The 16,546-nt window shown below is 46.5% G+C and overlaps 1 protein-coding gene across 1 annotated transcript in view; it reads right to left on the bottom strand.

Moving 5' to 3' along the window:
• Positions 1-8,378: 8,378 nt before the first annotated feature.
• The window catches only part of LOC8035038 (GATOR complex protein Iml1), a 106,721-nt gene continuing 98,553 nt past the window's right edge, over positions 8,379-16,546 (bottom strand). Inside the window, exons 34-36 of the mRNA XM_040214760.3 lie at positions 12,707-12,891; positions 11,503-11,580; positions 8,379-9,419 (exon numbers count right to left, since the gene is read on the bottom strand). Coding sequence (XP_040070694.1) covers positions 9,201-9,419; positions 11,503-11,580; positions 12,707-12,891 — 482 coding nt within the window. The 3' untranslated portion in view covers positions 8,379-9,200. The remainder of the gene's footprint in view (positions 9,420-11,502; positions 11,581-12,706; positions 12,892-16,546) is intronic.

Raw genomic sequence — 16,546 nt, 5'->3', positions numbered from 1 at the left:
GTTCACACTCTTGCAACCGAGTACGACCGAGAGATACAAGACCGGTTTTTAATCCTTACGACGTCTTAGGACCAGCTCCACAGCAGCGCGACCGGTCCTAAGACGTCGCAAGAGGATTAAAAACCGGTCTTGTTTCTCTCGCTCGTACTCGGTTGCAAGAGTGTGAACGAGCCTTTAGGTGCCAATATGACACAGCAAGGTACTGTGGCAAGTCTCCACTGTTGGAGGCGCACCCACGGCTGGTCGGGGGCGCGCCACAGTAACCATGCTTTATAAATTGCAAACCTTTTTGGGGCGCTTTTGGCGTGTCTATTGCTGACGCGACCGTTCTTAGGCCTAAACACTTTCACGATTTCACTGTCCGAAAGCGGACCACAGATAACGGCATGTCTGTTGACATCAATGCAGTTGATTGGTGAAAAATGTCCAGGGCTGGGCAATTCCTCATCTCAGGCTTTGTCAAGTGCACACACCACTGAGTTTCACGGTTGATCACTTCCGCAACTACACACTTGCAGCCATTATGAGAGCGGCTTGGCTTGGCTTGACTTGGCCTGACCACTTGGCAGCAGAAAATTGGCTTGGTGGGCTTGGTGGGCTTGGTCGCTAGCTAAGTTGGACGCAGTTCAAGACTCGCAGAGCCAAAAATTGGAGGTGCGTTCATTACGCGAGGGAAAGAACATTACAAATATTGGTATGTGGGGGGTGCGTTCATTATGCAAGTAAATACAGTAGTAGCAGAGCTAGCTTTTTCTTTCAGCCCCGCACCCCGCTCCAATGTCCCGTTTTCTGTGTTTCAAAATATGGTCATCCTAAGTATTTGCAACATTCTTTTTGCTGTTCTATGTTCTGACAGTGCAGTGTGGATAGTGTTAACAGTAGAGTGTGGACGTCGCAACATCCCTTGTGGTGAGCTGCCCTTAATTTTTTATGAATATGGTGCATTGGTGCTAGTTCTGCAGAGGGCCAGCGTACAAGTGTGACGGCGACAGACCGGTGCCGAGTGCCTGGCTGCCAAATGGGCTACACACACGTGAAGGGCAAGAAGACACGCGCATGTCTTTTTGGCGTCCCAAAAGACAGTCACACGAGATGCGTGGAAAAAGAAATTGTGATCTTTCTTCAAATACCTGCAGGAAACCAGCGCTGTCCCCATGCGCGCGTGCACCATTTCGGTAAGGCGGCAATGCGACACCCTTCGTCACCTATAGACTGACACGTGGCGCGGCTATGTTTACCAACATGGCTGGAAGGCCGTGCATGCGCAAAAGCTATGTGGGCTGAAGCGGCAAGCCTTTTCATGTTTCTGCCATTGCGTTGTGTAGCGTGCGCTCGTTGTTGACCTTGCAGAGACACTTATAGCTTTATTAGTGAGTCGTATTTCCGGCCAACGTACGTCATATGTTATGCCCGACTATTTGAGCTCGCTACCCGAGCCTGAACGGCAGCGGTATTGAGACAAACTGTGTGTGAACGGCGTTGCCTTCGACGATCCATACGCCGTAAACAAGGACTGCTGGAGTTCCGACGTGAAGTTTCTGCCAACGACATCAATGGCTCACGTTGTCGTTTATTTATTTTTCTCCCCATGCCAGTTCACGGCCGACACGGCTCAGGTGTACAAGTCTCTCGAGGCCTACGATTATTTCGAGCCGCTTTCACGCTGCCGGCGGGATGAGCAGACTGTGGGTCTGTGAAAGTGTGTTTGTCAATAGACCGTATCCAAAATTCAGTCTGGCCACTTTGATCACTATCATCATCTGTGGAACAGCATCTGTATGGTGGCTAGCATCTGTGCCACACCAATGGCGGCCTACTAGTGACTGATGAAGGAAGACGTTGAAGATGCTCCTAAACGGATGATGCGAGGCCTGTACATTCGGGGAGTCAGTACGATGCGACGTAGGAGTGGAACACGAGCTATGTAAGCGTTTCAATCTGTGGGCGGCACACAATCGGCGTTAAAGCACTGTGGTATATGGAATTTTCTCGAGGCATCTGAGTGAGTTGGAGCTTTGTTCTGAATGCAGGTTCTTGGTCACCATTGAACTGAAAATGATCGAGAAAGAACTCACACTGAACAATTCCTTGCGTGCCGTTGACTTGCTAAAGTAACGGTGCCAATACAAGTTCATTTCCGCCATTGATATGTCAAAACCTGAACTGCTTTACGAACCACCAGATGGCACTGAATTTCGGAAAGAGTCAATTGATTAAATACACACAGCGCCCTTCAAGTCGAGGTATGATATTTTTCCTTTCTGCCCACACCACCCGGCTCCGGCGCGATCACAGCGCCGCCGCAGCTCTGCGACGTCAAGCCCGCGCGTCAGTCTATACATTAACAAGGCATTTGCAAATGAGATCAGTGTTTGCAAACAAGCCTGCATCTGCTTACATCAGGTGTAGGCACTGCGTGCGTGCAGAAACCAGTTTCGCGCGAGATGAATCATCTGCACACGTGCAGCGCCACCAAGCAGTGTCGCTGCAGTGGCGCAATGTTAGAGAGCAGAGTTGGTGTATAGGAACCGTGCGCATCTAATTCAAGCCCCGACCAGGGCGCCCCTAGCGGCAAACGGGTCCATCGCATCGGGGAGCTTCTGCCAGTCGCTGCGTTGGTTGTGCGTTGTAGTGGGTTAGCGTTGTAATTTCTGAGATGGCTATTCCGCACCAAGAAAGCCGCAACAATTGCTGCGTGGTCGGCTGCAACAGTACGTCGAAGATCGCACACGGCACAAAGTACTACATCGTCCCTACGAAGCCGTACGGCCGTACGAGGCGGAGTACTGCGCGACCTGCAGGTGCGACTACAGGTTAGTGGCGTTTCTTACCTTTCTGTTCGCGCTTTGTTTAAGCTGCTGACGAATAATACAATTAACTTTTTTCTATTCTAGCGACGATGGAACAGCATCGACACCGACGGCAAACTCTAAAGCATGCGGCAAATACTTCACCGGAATCGAGAAGCGGAGTGCGGTCGCCCCCCTAAGCCTACACTTGGATGTTTCCATCAGCCTACAGGAAGATAGTAGTGGGAATCGCGGAACGGCGCGAAAAAAATCGCCCAGTTATTGTCAAGCTGATTCAGAAATAAACGTACATAATTACCACGGTCCACTCAACGCCAACTACATTTTTTTGCGGGCACGCTTAATTTTGTTAGCGGAGTACGGCGCTCCGTGACATTCACTTGTCCGTCGAAACGGACCTCCTTCACGTCGTACACGCGGCCAGATTCACGAAGGAGTTTTCCCTTCTTCATATTGGTACCACGGAAGAAGCTTTCTAGATTCGTAACCGCCTTAAACCCCGTCGTAATCACCCCGGAAACACTATCCGCTGTGCTCGCTGTGCTGCTCATCGCCATTGCTTCCCCCGATGATTCTGCACCGGCTACCGAAGAAGTTTTCCGGATTCGTAATCGCCCTCTGTCTTCTGTGGTGTTCGTTGCTATTACTTCCCGATGATTCTGCGCCGACGCCACCGGCTACCGAAGGAACTTTCCGAATTCGTAACTGCCTTAAATTCCTTCGTAATCACGACGGGGACACTGTCTGCCGTGCTGTTCGTCGCCATTGCTCCCCGATGCTCCTGCGGCGGCTACCGGTAGGTCGCGGCGAACAATAGGCGACCGCCGCGACACGGCCGGCATGCTCGCCTCGTATACCATGAAACTCGCGCACCGTAGTAAGCAGGGTGTTTACGAACCTGGAAAACTGCAGGAATTCTCAGGGATTTTGAATAGTCTGGAAAATCTCAGGGAATTTGTGCTTCTATCAGGGAATTATTATTATTTTTTTTTTAAGTGTTGCAGATGAATTTTCACAGTCCAAAATTCTTCAGATATCAATGGAATGGGCCAAACATACTGTCGAGCCCGGTTATACCACACCCGTGTATTTCGAACTATTGTTTATATGAAAGTCCAAACATACTCTAGAAAATCATTGTTTTTCTGTATCGAACGCCCATGGCGGGGACACTCGATGTAGCGAACGAAGACGAAGCACGGGGTCGGATTGCGCCGGCGGGGAGCACATAGCTCGGGTTGCAGCGCTGGCAGGCCGCCAAGCCAGCATACGCGCACGCGGGGATACGCAGCGAAAAAGCAATTGTGTAAAAAATAAAAACAAAAAAGTGGATAATGGCAAAAGCAAGAAGGGCACCCGTGCGCGTAGGGAGGGCAGGGAGTGCCCGCTGTTGGAACGGTCGCGTGCACTCTTTTCCCCAAACACTGCTGTCGCTGCATGACAGCAGTGTTTGCAGCACCAAAAATTAAGAGCAAAAAAAAAAAAAAAAAAGATTTCGTCAAGTGGAGTGTGTTGACAGCAAGGGTTGAGCAATCGCACTTTGAACGCCTTATCTTTGTTTACCTTTTTCTTTCCCGTTATTGCTCCCGTTTTTCTTTTAGAGCGCAGCTCTTAGGCGCCCGTTTCCGGATTGAGCGGCGTCGCCGTCGGCGTAAGCGTAAGGTCACGTCACCCCCCCCCCCCCGAGGTCACATGACCTCACGGGGGGGGGGGGGGGGGGGGGGTCACGTAAACCTCAGCTTACCTTTTTTTTATACTTTATTTGCTATAAATTTTACTAACCACTCCGTTATTTTTGAATCTAATAAAAGTTACTCGTTATCATTAAAACTGTATTATGTCGTTTTTTTAATTCTATAACATGCTTTTTAGAGAGTGACAGCATCTGGTGATATGGTGTCAGCCCATCTTGACGTAAAACAAATTTCTGTGTCACTCAGGGAATTTCACACAAGAACTCAAGGAAAACCTGGAAAACTCGGGGAATTTGAAAATGTCAACTTGGTAGACACCCTGGTAAGGTCTCATGACCACATCATAACCAATGGTTACGTGACGTAGCGTCAGGCAACACCTTTGAGGCGACACCGTGGGGCGACACCAGAGAAACCGAGGATCTAATGCTACAGTCAAACTCATTTATAATGAACAGCAGGAAACGCTCCGATCAGTTCGATATACCAAGTAATTCGATATAGCAAAAAACATTTACAACAAACTTCCCCGACGCGTTCGTTGTAAGGCGAGAGCTTCTTTCTTTCTAACGTAGCAGCTTGGGCGAGTTGGTTGCACATGATACCACACACCACAGCGCACTATAGCAAATAACACTCACACCTTACACACGAAAAATAAAGCAAAATTCAAACAACCCGCGCTGACTGACAACTCTTTTTATATAACTTTGTCTTCTTCAACCTCTAGCACCACCGAATTTCCCAATTCACGCGCACCGATCTCCTAGATGCCTAAAACATTTTTACCTTTACACCTGACAGAAAAAGAGAAAACATTTTTAGGCATCTAGGAGATCGGTGCGCGTGAATTGGGAAATTCGGTGGTGCTAGAGGTTGAAGAAGACAAAGTTATATAAAAAGAGTTGTCAGTCAGCGCGGGTTGTTTGAATTTTGCTTTATTTTTCGTGTGTAAGGTGTGAGTGTTATTTGCTATAGTGCGCTGTGGTGTGTGGTATCATTCTTTCTTTCTTTCTCATCTCTTCACTTCCGCCTTGTAACAACAAGCTGGAAAGTTTTTTGTTTTTTTTTCATGCTTGCAGTTTTTTTTTTTTTTTTTTTTAGCTTATTCCCTTTTTTGAATCGCTTCTCTTCGCTCAATTTTGTTTGCAACTTGAGCTTTTGGAATTTTCTTTCTTTCACACTTTTTTCTGGGGGAAAGGGACAGGCTAGAAGACTGTTCGCACGTTTTTGGAAGCCTTCCTGGGGGGAAAAGTTCGATATAGCCAATATGTTGTTCGTTATAAAAAGTACATTTTACATGCATTTTTATTTAAATTTTTCTCGACTTCGATATCAACAATAATTCGCTGTACGTGGGTTCGTTCTAAACGGGTTCCACTGTACGCATTTACTAAAGTTGAGGCTTGGGCGAGTTGGTACATACTTCGGAAATTAAAAACAGCGCGGAAAGACGAGGACCAGACAAAGAAGTGACACGGACGTAGCGCTGACTTACAACTGAGTTTATTGAACGCAAACTCGCAATATTTATTTGCGGTGTCACGAACAAAAGAACATAAAAAATTCAGCCCATGTGATGTATCACCAATAAAAATAAAACAATGATAAAAAAACATTGAAAAAACATTGAAAAAAATAATAATGAAATGCGCCATGACACAGCCGTACAGAGTATGTGCCAAAAATCGAGCAAGTCACGGAACTAGAAAATTCATCTCTTTGCCTGATAGGGCCACAGAAGGACTGCTTACACATGCTGCACCCAGCCTCGCTATCTCAACAGCCTCTAGAATTTCCCGAGTAAGCTGGTCCCTATGACGCTTAACAACCTCACACCGTTGGAAGTCGGGAAGGCAACCACAGTCGCGGCAATGAATGCCCAGGTGACCAGACACGGTTGTGGAGACGCTGTAAGCGTGCGCTACGTTGGCCAGGAGGGCCGCTGTCTCAACGACAGGTTGAGAGAGCACGCTTACAGCGTCTCCACAACCGTGTCTGGTCACCTGGGCATTCATTGCCGCGACTGTGGTTGCCTTCCCGACTTCCAACGGTGTGAGGTTGTTAAGCGTCATAGGGACCAGCTTACTCGGGAAATTCTAGAGGCTGTTGAGATAGCGAGGCTGGGTGCAGCATGTGTAAGCAGTCCTTCTGTGGCCCTATCAGGCAAAGAGATGAATTTTCTAGTTCCGTGACTTGCTCGATTTTTGGCACATACTCTGTACGGCTGTGTCATGGCGCATTTCATTATTATTTTTTTCAATGTTTTTTTATCATTGTTTTATTTTTATTGGTGATACATCACATGGGCTGAATTTTTTATGTTCTTTTGTTCGTGACACCGCAAATAAATATTGCGAGTTTGCGTTCAATAAACTCAGTTGTAAGTCAGCGCTACGTCCGTGTCACTTCTTTGTCTGGTCCTCGTCTTTCCGCGCTGTTTTTAATTTCCGAAGTACGCATTTAAAACAAATACCTTCGGGATTTTTTTTTTTTTTTTTTTTTTTAAGGTTTATTTGCACAAAATATATTTTTTTCTCGATAAAACCGAGCATGTAGATCCGAGAACAGGAAAGGCCACGAGGAGGAGGCAGCAGTGCAGAAAATTCGAGCAAGCATTCGCACGACGGAGTCGCACGTAGTTGAGTTTGCGGAGTCCTTTTCGTGAATGTATTTGCGACCTTCGAAGGCTCGTCGAACAGAAGGTGGGGAAAGAGACGGCTCAATGCCGCTGATTGTACTTCTTCGTCCTTCCCCAAAGGGGAGGGGGACGACGGGACGATGGACGGCTATTCTGTAGGCCGGTCGCAGATCCCGCATGACGCCGTGCAAACCCAGGCGATTGGTAAACATCCATGACGTGGCGCACATGACCTCGCGACTCGATTATGTCGATGATGAAAAGCTATGTCGTGCAAAGACACCATTAGAAATGCCATCTTTGTTGAATTTGCATTTCTTGCTGCTTTGAGTTGCGTTTTCTGTGTGCACATGACGTTTCTGGTCTTGCGGTAGTTTTGCACGCTGGTTACCATGCTGCTCTCCTGTACGATGTAGCGGACCAGCTTCTTGTTGCAATAGTGTACGCTTATTTTTGGGGCTTGTGTTTTGCTTTTGAGCAGCATACCTCGAGAGATGAATATCGCCAGAAATAAGAAGGCTGAAACTGATTGCAGGACTCCTTTTAAGTGAAACATGCGTTTATGCAGTGTGTAAGGTGTTGTGATGAAGGTAAACTCCGTCTGACCACCAGTATGACATGGTGAAACATTAACGCCCAACTCTTATGCCTAACACCCCCCGCCCGCCCATGAGTCAATTTAAAACCCAACTACTGTACATTTAGAAATTGGTTACACGAGGTATGCAGCACTTGACTGCGACGGAACTTAACCAATTTCAATGCTTTTGTGGCAGGCCGGGCATACGCAACCATGAGGAATAGTAGCATTGTCTATCGCAGCAACCTGTAACGATTGTGTCTAAATACTTGCTATCTAAACCAGAAATAATAGTATATACAATGTGTTCAAACCGTTAAAAACAAATCTTAAAAAAAGTTTTATAACAAGTTTGACCTGTTAAGACTTTGGTTTCTCGACCATTTATCCTCCCCCTTAGACTCCAATCAGTGACACCTGTGGTCGAAACATTTGCTAGGGCAGAACATGGAGCATGCTTCCAGACCACGTCACTTTAGGATTGCGATAATGCGCTGGCTTTCATAGTTGCTTCTACTTCTGGTCTTATTTACAGGAAAGATAAGGAAAAGGAGAAGTTAATCCATTTATAGTAGTAGTAATTACATCAGAGGCAGTTACTACAGAGCACCTGGCTGCTGTACAGACCAATGTCCCACAAAACTTGCTACAACTCCAAAGAAATCATTACATTTTAATTCCAGTTTGTCGAAACACGAGCACCATATGTCACACTATGTACACGGGCATCTGCCCTGTTGAGAAAACGAGCGAGCCATTGCTCAGCAGCAGGCGATGGGGACGACCGGCAGGGTTCCACAGGCTCGCATCCTTGAGACGCCGACTTCTAACCGCTTTGGCCAGCCTTACTGGGCCGGAATTGAGGCTCATTCACACATTTGTTTTAGTGCGGTCAACTGCATTGCAACCGCTTGCAAACACTTACGACGAGCAGACAGACTGGCACCGTCGGGTGGCCCTGGAAACACTTCCGATCCTGGCACAACTAGACCGAAGTTTGTAAGGCAGTTGCGAGATCGAATTTATGTATTATCCATGGGAAACGGTCGCCACTAAAGATGTAGAAATTATTTCGATCCCACGCTAAAATTATGACGCATATCAAATTTAAAAAAAAATTTCCACGTATCATATTTGCCAGTGAGTCCGCGTGTTCCTAGGTTCGAGAGAAGCAGCAGCTCGAACCACGAAGAGAGTCGTAAATCTAACGACGGACGCCTCCTGCTCAGGTTGGTCGCAAGTGTGTGTGCATTGCATTGTCACGTGACAAGGCATTATCGTGAACCCCCGCGTCGCTTTTGTCCCCCTCTGGGATTAGCGACCGTCGCTGGAAATTCGTACAAAAGCGGAATTCGTCTCTCTCAACTCTCTCCCACCCGCAGCTTCTACGGCGCCGCGTGCAACTCGCGAGATGGAGTGTGGCGTCGTCTCGTCGCGAGCGCTTGCAAAAGAAACGCGAACATGGGGAGTGGCCCTCAGTGATCCATCTGGGAGAAGAGGTCCTGGGCCAGGACGGGCGGGCCCGGGGCCCAGGTGGCCAGCCAGGTGTCGAAGGTCTTGGCCAGGCGGCCTTCCTGGTCGCTGCACAGGGCGCGGAAGTCGTGCATCACCGTCCGCATGAACTGCTCGTCGATGGTGGCCGTGTTCTTCCACCGCTTGGTAATCATGTAGTTCCACGACCACAGGTACCCCACCTGGCACAGAGGAGACCATTCGCATCGTGTTACGCTCCCGTACATGTTTGTCTGCTGCTTTAGCGAATTAGGGCCAGTCCACGCATTTGCGAATAAGTGTGATTGGCTTCGTCACAACCGTCGACTGTGTCACAACCACTTGCAACTGCTTACGACGAGTGGACACACCCACGCCCTCTGTCGGGCGGCCCTGGAACTCTTCCAATCTTCGCGTGTTTTGTGCATCCTTCTTTCACCGCATGCTCGAAGTAATTCCAACAATGCTATAAGCGGGATTTCATGTTCGGAGTTTATTTCTCGTGGAATTCGGAGGGTGTTTTTCCAAGTTTATTTCTTGCCAAAACTTCGGGGTTCCTTGGAGTTCATTTTTGTTAGATTCCCAATTCTCTGAAATTCAAAGTTAATTTTACTGTGTTCCCAATTTCTAAAATTAAAAAATAAAAAAAAATAAAGTTAGGGTGCCCTCACCCGTTGTCCTGAAGGAACCTTGACGAGCTAAAAAGCGAACCCCTTTCGTCAGTAGTTTGAGGTTTCCAAGGAAACTGAAGCGGCATTTCCTTGGGACTCCGTGCTCTCATAAAATTTACTTGTAAAACACAGTCTTTTTAAGCACCGGAAAGAATAAACACAAATTCGGGACGCAAACAGACGATACAACTCGATACAAAGAGTTGAAAGAGTTGTATCGTCTGTTTGCATCCCGAATTTGTGTTTATTCTTTCCGGTGTTTAAGTATTTACCAACACGCTCGTTTTTTAATGTTCACAGTCTTTTTTTTTGCGCGATTTTGAACTTTTGCGTTTTTAGGATGAATTTAAATTAATATGTAGCGGAAGTTCGTCTGCTTCTTTCGCAAAGGTTGCGGCGACATCAGAACGTTGAGCTCCAATTGGCTCTGATTGAGAGGTAGTGGGCAGACCTCGAGGCAGCTTGCTTTGAGGTCCACCCACTATCAATCGTAGCCAATAAGAGCTCGGCGTTCTGATGTCACCCTAACCCCTCCAAAAGAAGCAGACAAACATGCACTCCGCATAGAAAATTTATCGGCGAGTGTTTTTCGGATTTATCCGAAAACACAGAACCCTAGTTATAAGCGACCATTTCTCGTGGATAGATTTGATATTGCAAATTGTGCAAAAGCTATAAATTGCAAGCTTTCCAGGGCTACCCCCTAAATGATGCCAGTGTGCTGGTACGTTCTGTCGCCGTAAGCAGTTACTACAAGCAGATGCGACGCAGTCAATCACAGTAAAACACAGATGCACGAACCGGCATTTACATTCTCGGCTATAGTAAGTGACACGTTAAGAGTTGAGGGGAAGCTCCTCTCGCCTCTGTCCACTTTAGCAGAGCAAGCGCTCTCCAGCTCCGCCAAGGCAGAAAGAGGTAGGAGGAGCTTCCCCTCAACTCTTAACATTTTTCCGACTATAGCTGTACCTGAGGCAACTGGGAAGGGTTTGCCGTAATGTGCAAGTTTACGTCTGCAGAATGTGACAAGACACCGGCAGTTTGCCTTATTTTTTTTCTCAAATCAAATGCCGTAAGTTTGATATTAGAAACCATTTGACTCGATTTGCAATTACTCACAGGGTAACCGTATGGTTACTATGCCGTTTGATTCCGAAGAGAAGTATGCACATGTTCCTCTCACTGAGTACTGAACTTCCTGCGCATCCAAACTGACTTGATCTGGACTACATGCAGGCAGCTCAGATGTGGATGGTAGAACATAGATAGAATTAGGAGAGCATGTTAGTTAAACAGCTTGTCATGCGAACGCAAAAGGAGACAAGGGCCACACAAAAACAAGTCCGACAGGAACAGCACGTTTTTGCGTGGCCTTGTCTCCTTTTGCATTTGCAACCAAAGCGGATAGTAAGTTTTAACGCATACTGAAGACATGAAAACAGACAGCAGTAATTCGTCGCCGCAAAGGAAACTGACTAATGATTTTGCACAGTAATTCACCAGAACGTTTCAACCATGAACCATTAACTAAAGGCACCTAATTCAAAATTCTCAATAAGATATAAACATGATAATCCTCCAACTACAGGGAAAAGGACGATAGAAACAAACAAACTTTTGGGGGCACCGGATGGGGGGTGGGTTCTTCCTGCAGTGCCAAAAGTGGCCCCATCAACCCAGCTTCACAGCAGAGCTGGAAGCACAAGAACAGTGAACAAACATTTAGCATTCTGCAGTGTTCTGTAAAAGAACATAGCACCTTTGCACTATATTCTTACATAGCAGCACTTCACAATAAACTTGACTACCATTTTCACCTCTGCACACCAAACACAATATTACTAAGCAAAAAGTGTAACTGACCTAGTCTTGTTTTCCTTTTTGCCTTTGCACCTGTGTTGTTAAAAAATATTAATTAAAATGAAAAATTATGTTTGAGTGGAACAAAAATGTGCCTTCCTTTTATTCAAGTGCCTCAATAGTAATGCGTTCCAAACTCTGCTGGTGCAAGGATTCAAGATGGTTCCCCGTGCTGCCCTGACAGTAACTCTAGAACTATAGGGCGTCTCAAGTGAACCATCTGCTGTAAAGTGAGCCAGAAAAATCGTTGCCTGCACATTGAAAGCTCGAACTTTCACTGAATGTGCACTGAGCAGGTCAGTTTTACCGTATGAAATTTCAAGGCGTCGTTTTCTTACTTTAAAAAATTAGAGCAGAAAACTTGCCAAAGTTAAGGTTGGGTGCCTTCGCAGACGACCGAGTTAGCGATGGTATTTACTTGTGGCGTCAACTCCCGATAGGCGCACCGAGCAGACGACGCACCCTGTTGTCTGCTCTTTGCATCTATCGGGAGATCGCCAACACGAGGAAATGGCCCTCCACATCGTGATGGGGTACTGCGACCCGAGGCTGCACGTGCCATTCCATGTGAATGACTGTCATTGCACTGGGGCTCAGGGAATTAAAACCGGCGTAACAGGAACAGACGACGTGCAACAGCAATGTACCAACCATGCCGACGACAGATGGACATTATGACACTGCCTGTGCCTTCAAAGTATCAGAAATCACAAAACGTTGACTGGAAGACTAGTGGGGAAGAACTGTAAAGAGGGAGGGGTGCCACAACTATAGTGCTTACATTTTTTTTTGGCTTGATTTACTTTTTTTTAGTGTGGAATCACCCAATACAAGGGGTTCAGCCGCAATAATCCAATCCAATCTAATTCGTCAAATTTTGCCGGGAGTTGGAAGGTTCGACAAACCAGTCGTGACCGCCCAATCGTTCTAGCCCCCAAAAAAGGGGGCCGCTCGCCTACCGGTTCCGCCAGGGTGTCGGGCGAGACGGCCGCGTCTGCCAGGCTAAGCGTGCGAGGCATCATGACGAACATGCCGCCCGTGGTGTGCACGTAAGTCCTGTGCTCCGCGTCCGCCTGGAGGTCCCTCAGGGAGATGAACCCAAACCTGTGCACTATGAACTCCTGGAAGTCCTCCAGACCCTCCCCTGCAAAGAAAAAGCACAAGGTTGCCACTTCCAAATCATTTCGTGGAAACACAGTTTGTAGAAACACATTTCGTAGAAACACATTTTGTGGCAACACAATTCATGGAAACACATTTCGTGGAAATACATTTTGTGGAAACACATTCCGTGGAAACACATTCTGTGGAAACACATTCTGTGGAAACACATTCTGTGGAAAGACGTTTCGCCATGGTGCCTGGAACGTGTCTTTGACAGCTGCGTTTACCACGTCCAAAAAGCAGTCCCTCGATTTCTGCCCGATGACGTCGTGGACGAGTCATGCTGTCACCGACTGCGATCCTCGCAGTTTCGTAGCAGTGGTGCTGGATGTGGCAGATGCCCATTCCCTGCGAGTCGCCCTCCAGCTCAGTACATGGAAGCTTCGACAGCCAGCAGTTGGGCCGCCGCTACGACGGCGACATTCGCGTTGGCTTGTGCTTTTCGCTGGAACTTCTACGGCCAACCGCCAAGATTGCGCCATCCGTCAGCATGACACTCCGGCTTTCGTGACGTCATTTGTTGCCACTTCGGGACCACTTTTGATGCATGGACGGAATAAGGCGCTAGGCACACCAGGCAGAGACGCGCTCAAGGCACCATAGTTTCGCCGACACTCGAAAGCGTTTCGTGGACAACATTTATATTAATGGTTTTTTCTCGCTAGGTGCATAAATAAATTAGAGCCATAAAAGGATAGAGCGAGACTCACTGAGGTTTGTTTATCTAAGTCTCGGGCCCCCTCCTTCTTCACCCGTAAAAACCAGGCGAGACGCAAAAAGTTTGTTGCGAAAACAGCAGGGTTGTGTTTGACGTGACGGTGTGTTTGTGAAATGAACGCAAGAAGCAAGAAGCCTTTCGGAGTATGTATCTGCCGGATCTTAATTTTCTTATACCGTATTTACTCGCACAATGAACGCACTCGCGTAATGAACGCACCCCCCAAGTCGGCTCTCAAAATTTCGACTTTTTTTTTCACTCGCGTAATAAACGCACCCCCAACTCGGATGTCAAAATTTTGACCCCCTCCCCCCACACGCGCGAAATGAACGCATTCTTTTTATCCTGGTGCAGCGAGGTCGCGAATGCATGGGCAGAATGGGCGAACAAAACGCCTTGCAAAAGGCGTTAAGAAAATGCGAAAAGATCCAACGGAAGCAAGAAAAAAAAACATGGAGAGGAGCTTTTTTTTTTTTTTTTGCACAGCGCAGTCTGGATTAGTCTGGACTTTGGGTTTGCGCGCCGCCGCGCGCAAGGAGGCAAGAAAGAGAAGCGGAGAAGCGCTCTAAGCGAACAAAACAGCTTGCGAAAGGCGGCAAAAAAAAAAAAAAAAAAAAAGCCACGGAATTAAGAGAAAACGAAAACAAAGAAAAACTTTTTTTTTTCGCACAGCGCAGTTTGGTTACGGCGGGTCGCGCGCCGCGCGCAAGGAGGTGAACAAGAGGAGCGGAGAAGCCCTCCAAGGAAACGAAACAGCTTGCGAAAGGCGGCAAAAAGAAAAAAACCCACGGAACTGAGAAAAAAAAAAGAGCTTTTTTTTTTTTGCACAGCGTAGTTTGGTTAGGGGGGGTCGTGCGGTCGAGCGCCGCGCGCAAGGAGATGAGAAAGATAAGCGGAGAGCCCTCGCTAAGCAAACAAAACAGCTTGCGAAAGACGGCAAAAAAAACACAAAAAAAAAAAACAAAGAACAAGGATTTAAGAGAAAAAGAAAACAGGAGTTTTCTTTTTTTTTTGCACAGCTTAGTTTCGTTACGGGGTCGGGCGCCGCGCTAAAAGAGATAAGAAGTTACTTCGATTTTTCAGGATAAAAGGTCCGTTCATTGTGCGAGTAAATACGGACGCAAAAATTTTACTTCGCGTAATGATCGCCCCCCCTAACTTTGAATTGATTTTTCGGAAAAAAAAGTGCGTTCATTCTGCGAGTAAATACGGTAATCATTAATGAGTTATTTATTGACGTCTTTGTATTAATTGTACACCTCTAAATCAAGTGATAGTGGTACGGTTTCGGTTTTAATCGCATCCAGGTCTTCCGTCGTTTGGTAACCACCGTAACTATGCTGCTCGTCTCGCCACGGGCCGCATCTCTTGAACCTGATTGTGGATTACAATTATAATAATACGTAAAGTTAGGCAATAAAAAAGTTTGAAGCCAAATAGGATTTGAACCCAGAACTTTGCAAAATCAATTAATTTCGCAGAAGCCGCTAAAGTAATCAGACATTGCCAGGAAGACAATTCCAACACGGAAAAGAGCACGGGGACTCACGCGAACATCGCCTTCCAATGGTTTGTTTATGGGTGACGGCGAGCTTCTTGCCCACACTCCATTGCGCATACGCGGCTTTGGTGGCATAGGAAAAGCAAACTGTGGTAATAAAAACAGAAAAAAGACATACTGCTAGAATACAAAAATAATGGAAAACAGTAAAATTTGTTTCATACTAACTCCGAGAAAGCTAAGATAAAGTGATAAATAAAACAAGGTCTGTTATTGCTGTGATGACAGGTGGAAGATGGTCCCATTCACCCGAAGTGCGTAAAATGAAAGAATAGAAAAAAAAATTGCTTTTACAAGTGACATAGCGTATTCTATAGGGGTAATGCGTGCAGAATGAGTAGAAAAATTAGCTAGAAATTAACTGATGCACTAATGTGGGACAGTGGTAGACCTTATAAAACATGCTATTACAGAATGCTTTCCTGCGTCGTTCAAGAGGGGGTGAAGACAATGCTTGTTTCATTGATGTAATGCTGTTGGTGAGATTGTAGTTGGATAAAATAAAACTTAGTAGTCACATGCGAATAGGGGATTATGAGCTTGAAGCTAATTCAAGACGAGTAGTGGTTTTGGCCAAATATTTCTTAATCAAATATGGAATAGTTTCTTCAAGCCTTTCACTACTGCTGCACCATGCTTACACGAAAACTTAGTTGAACTCACAAAGGTTGTTTCCAAGCTTTCACTTGTCCATTTCTAAGCTAATTTTGATCAAACTAGGTATATTTATGGACTGTGGCCTCGAAAAGTCCAATGCCTACATTGTGATGGCGAAAAGACGACGGATTTGATGTAAAAATAAACCTATATCGATGGCCAGTTATAGCTAACCGGGGGGACTTATAGATCTTGCTATATATGCAAATATCCTTTCTTCAATCTCCAATTCGAAAAAAAAAAAAAAGAATCTTAAATGATGAGTGCAGGTTGTCAGGGCATCTCTGCCTAAAATACTCTCACATAATGGGCACAGTTTAATTCTGAAAATTTTACGCAATGCAGGTATCAACATTCACAAGGTTTCTGTTCCTTTTGAAATTTATCAGGCGCACGTGCACCGTCCTGCTTTAAAAGTATGCTCTCCTCCACGGACAGGAAGATCTCTGAAGGAGAGCAGTTTCATTAGCTCTTCTGAAGAGATCAGTTTTGAGGTTGTCGAGAGTGGCCAACAGCTTGAAGAAACGCGGACCGTAACAGACGAAGTGAGCAAACGACCCCGCCCTCTCTCCAATCGCCAGGCCCACAGATGCAGAAATAAACCGACAAAATTATGGCAAGTCATAGCCCAGAAAAGCCCGCCACGGGCAACGTCACCGCAAACAAAGACCCCTGGTTTTGCGTCGTCGGGAAATCCCG

The sequence above is a fragment of the Ixodes scapularis genome, unplaced genomic scaffold, assembly GCF_016920785.2.
Source record: "Ixodes scapularis isolate PalLabHiFi unplaced genomic scaffold, ASM1692078v2 PGA_scaffold1__304_contigs__length_218370807, whole genome shotgun sequence".
NCBI classification, from domain to species: domain Eukaryota; kingdom Metazoa; phylum Arthropoda; class Arachnida; order Ixodida; family Ixodidae; genus Ixodes; species Ixodes scapularis.
Note: the sequence above shows the minus strand (reverse complement) of the source record. Positions and strands in the feature narration are given on the sequence as shown.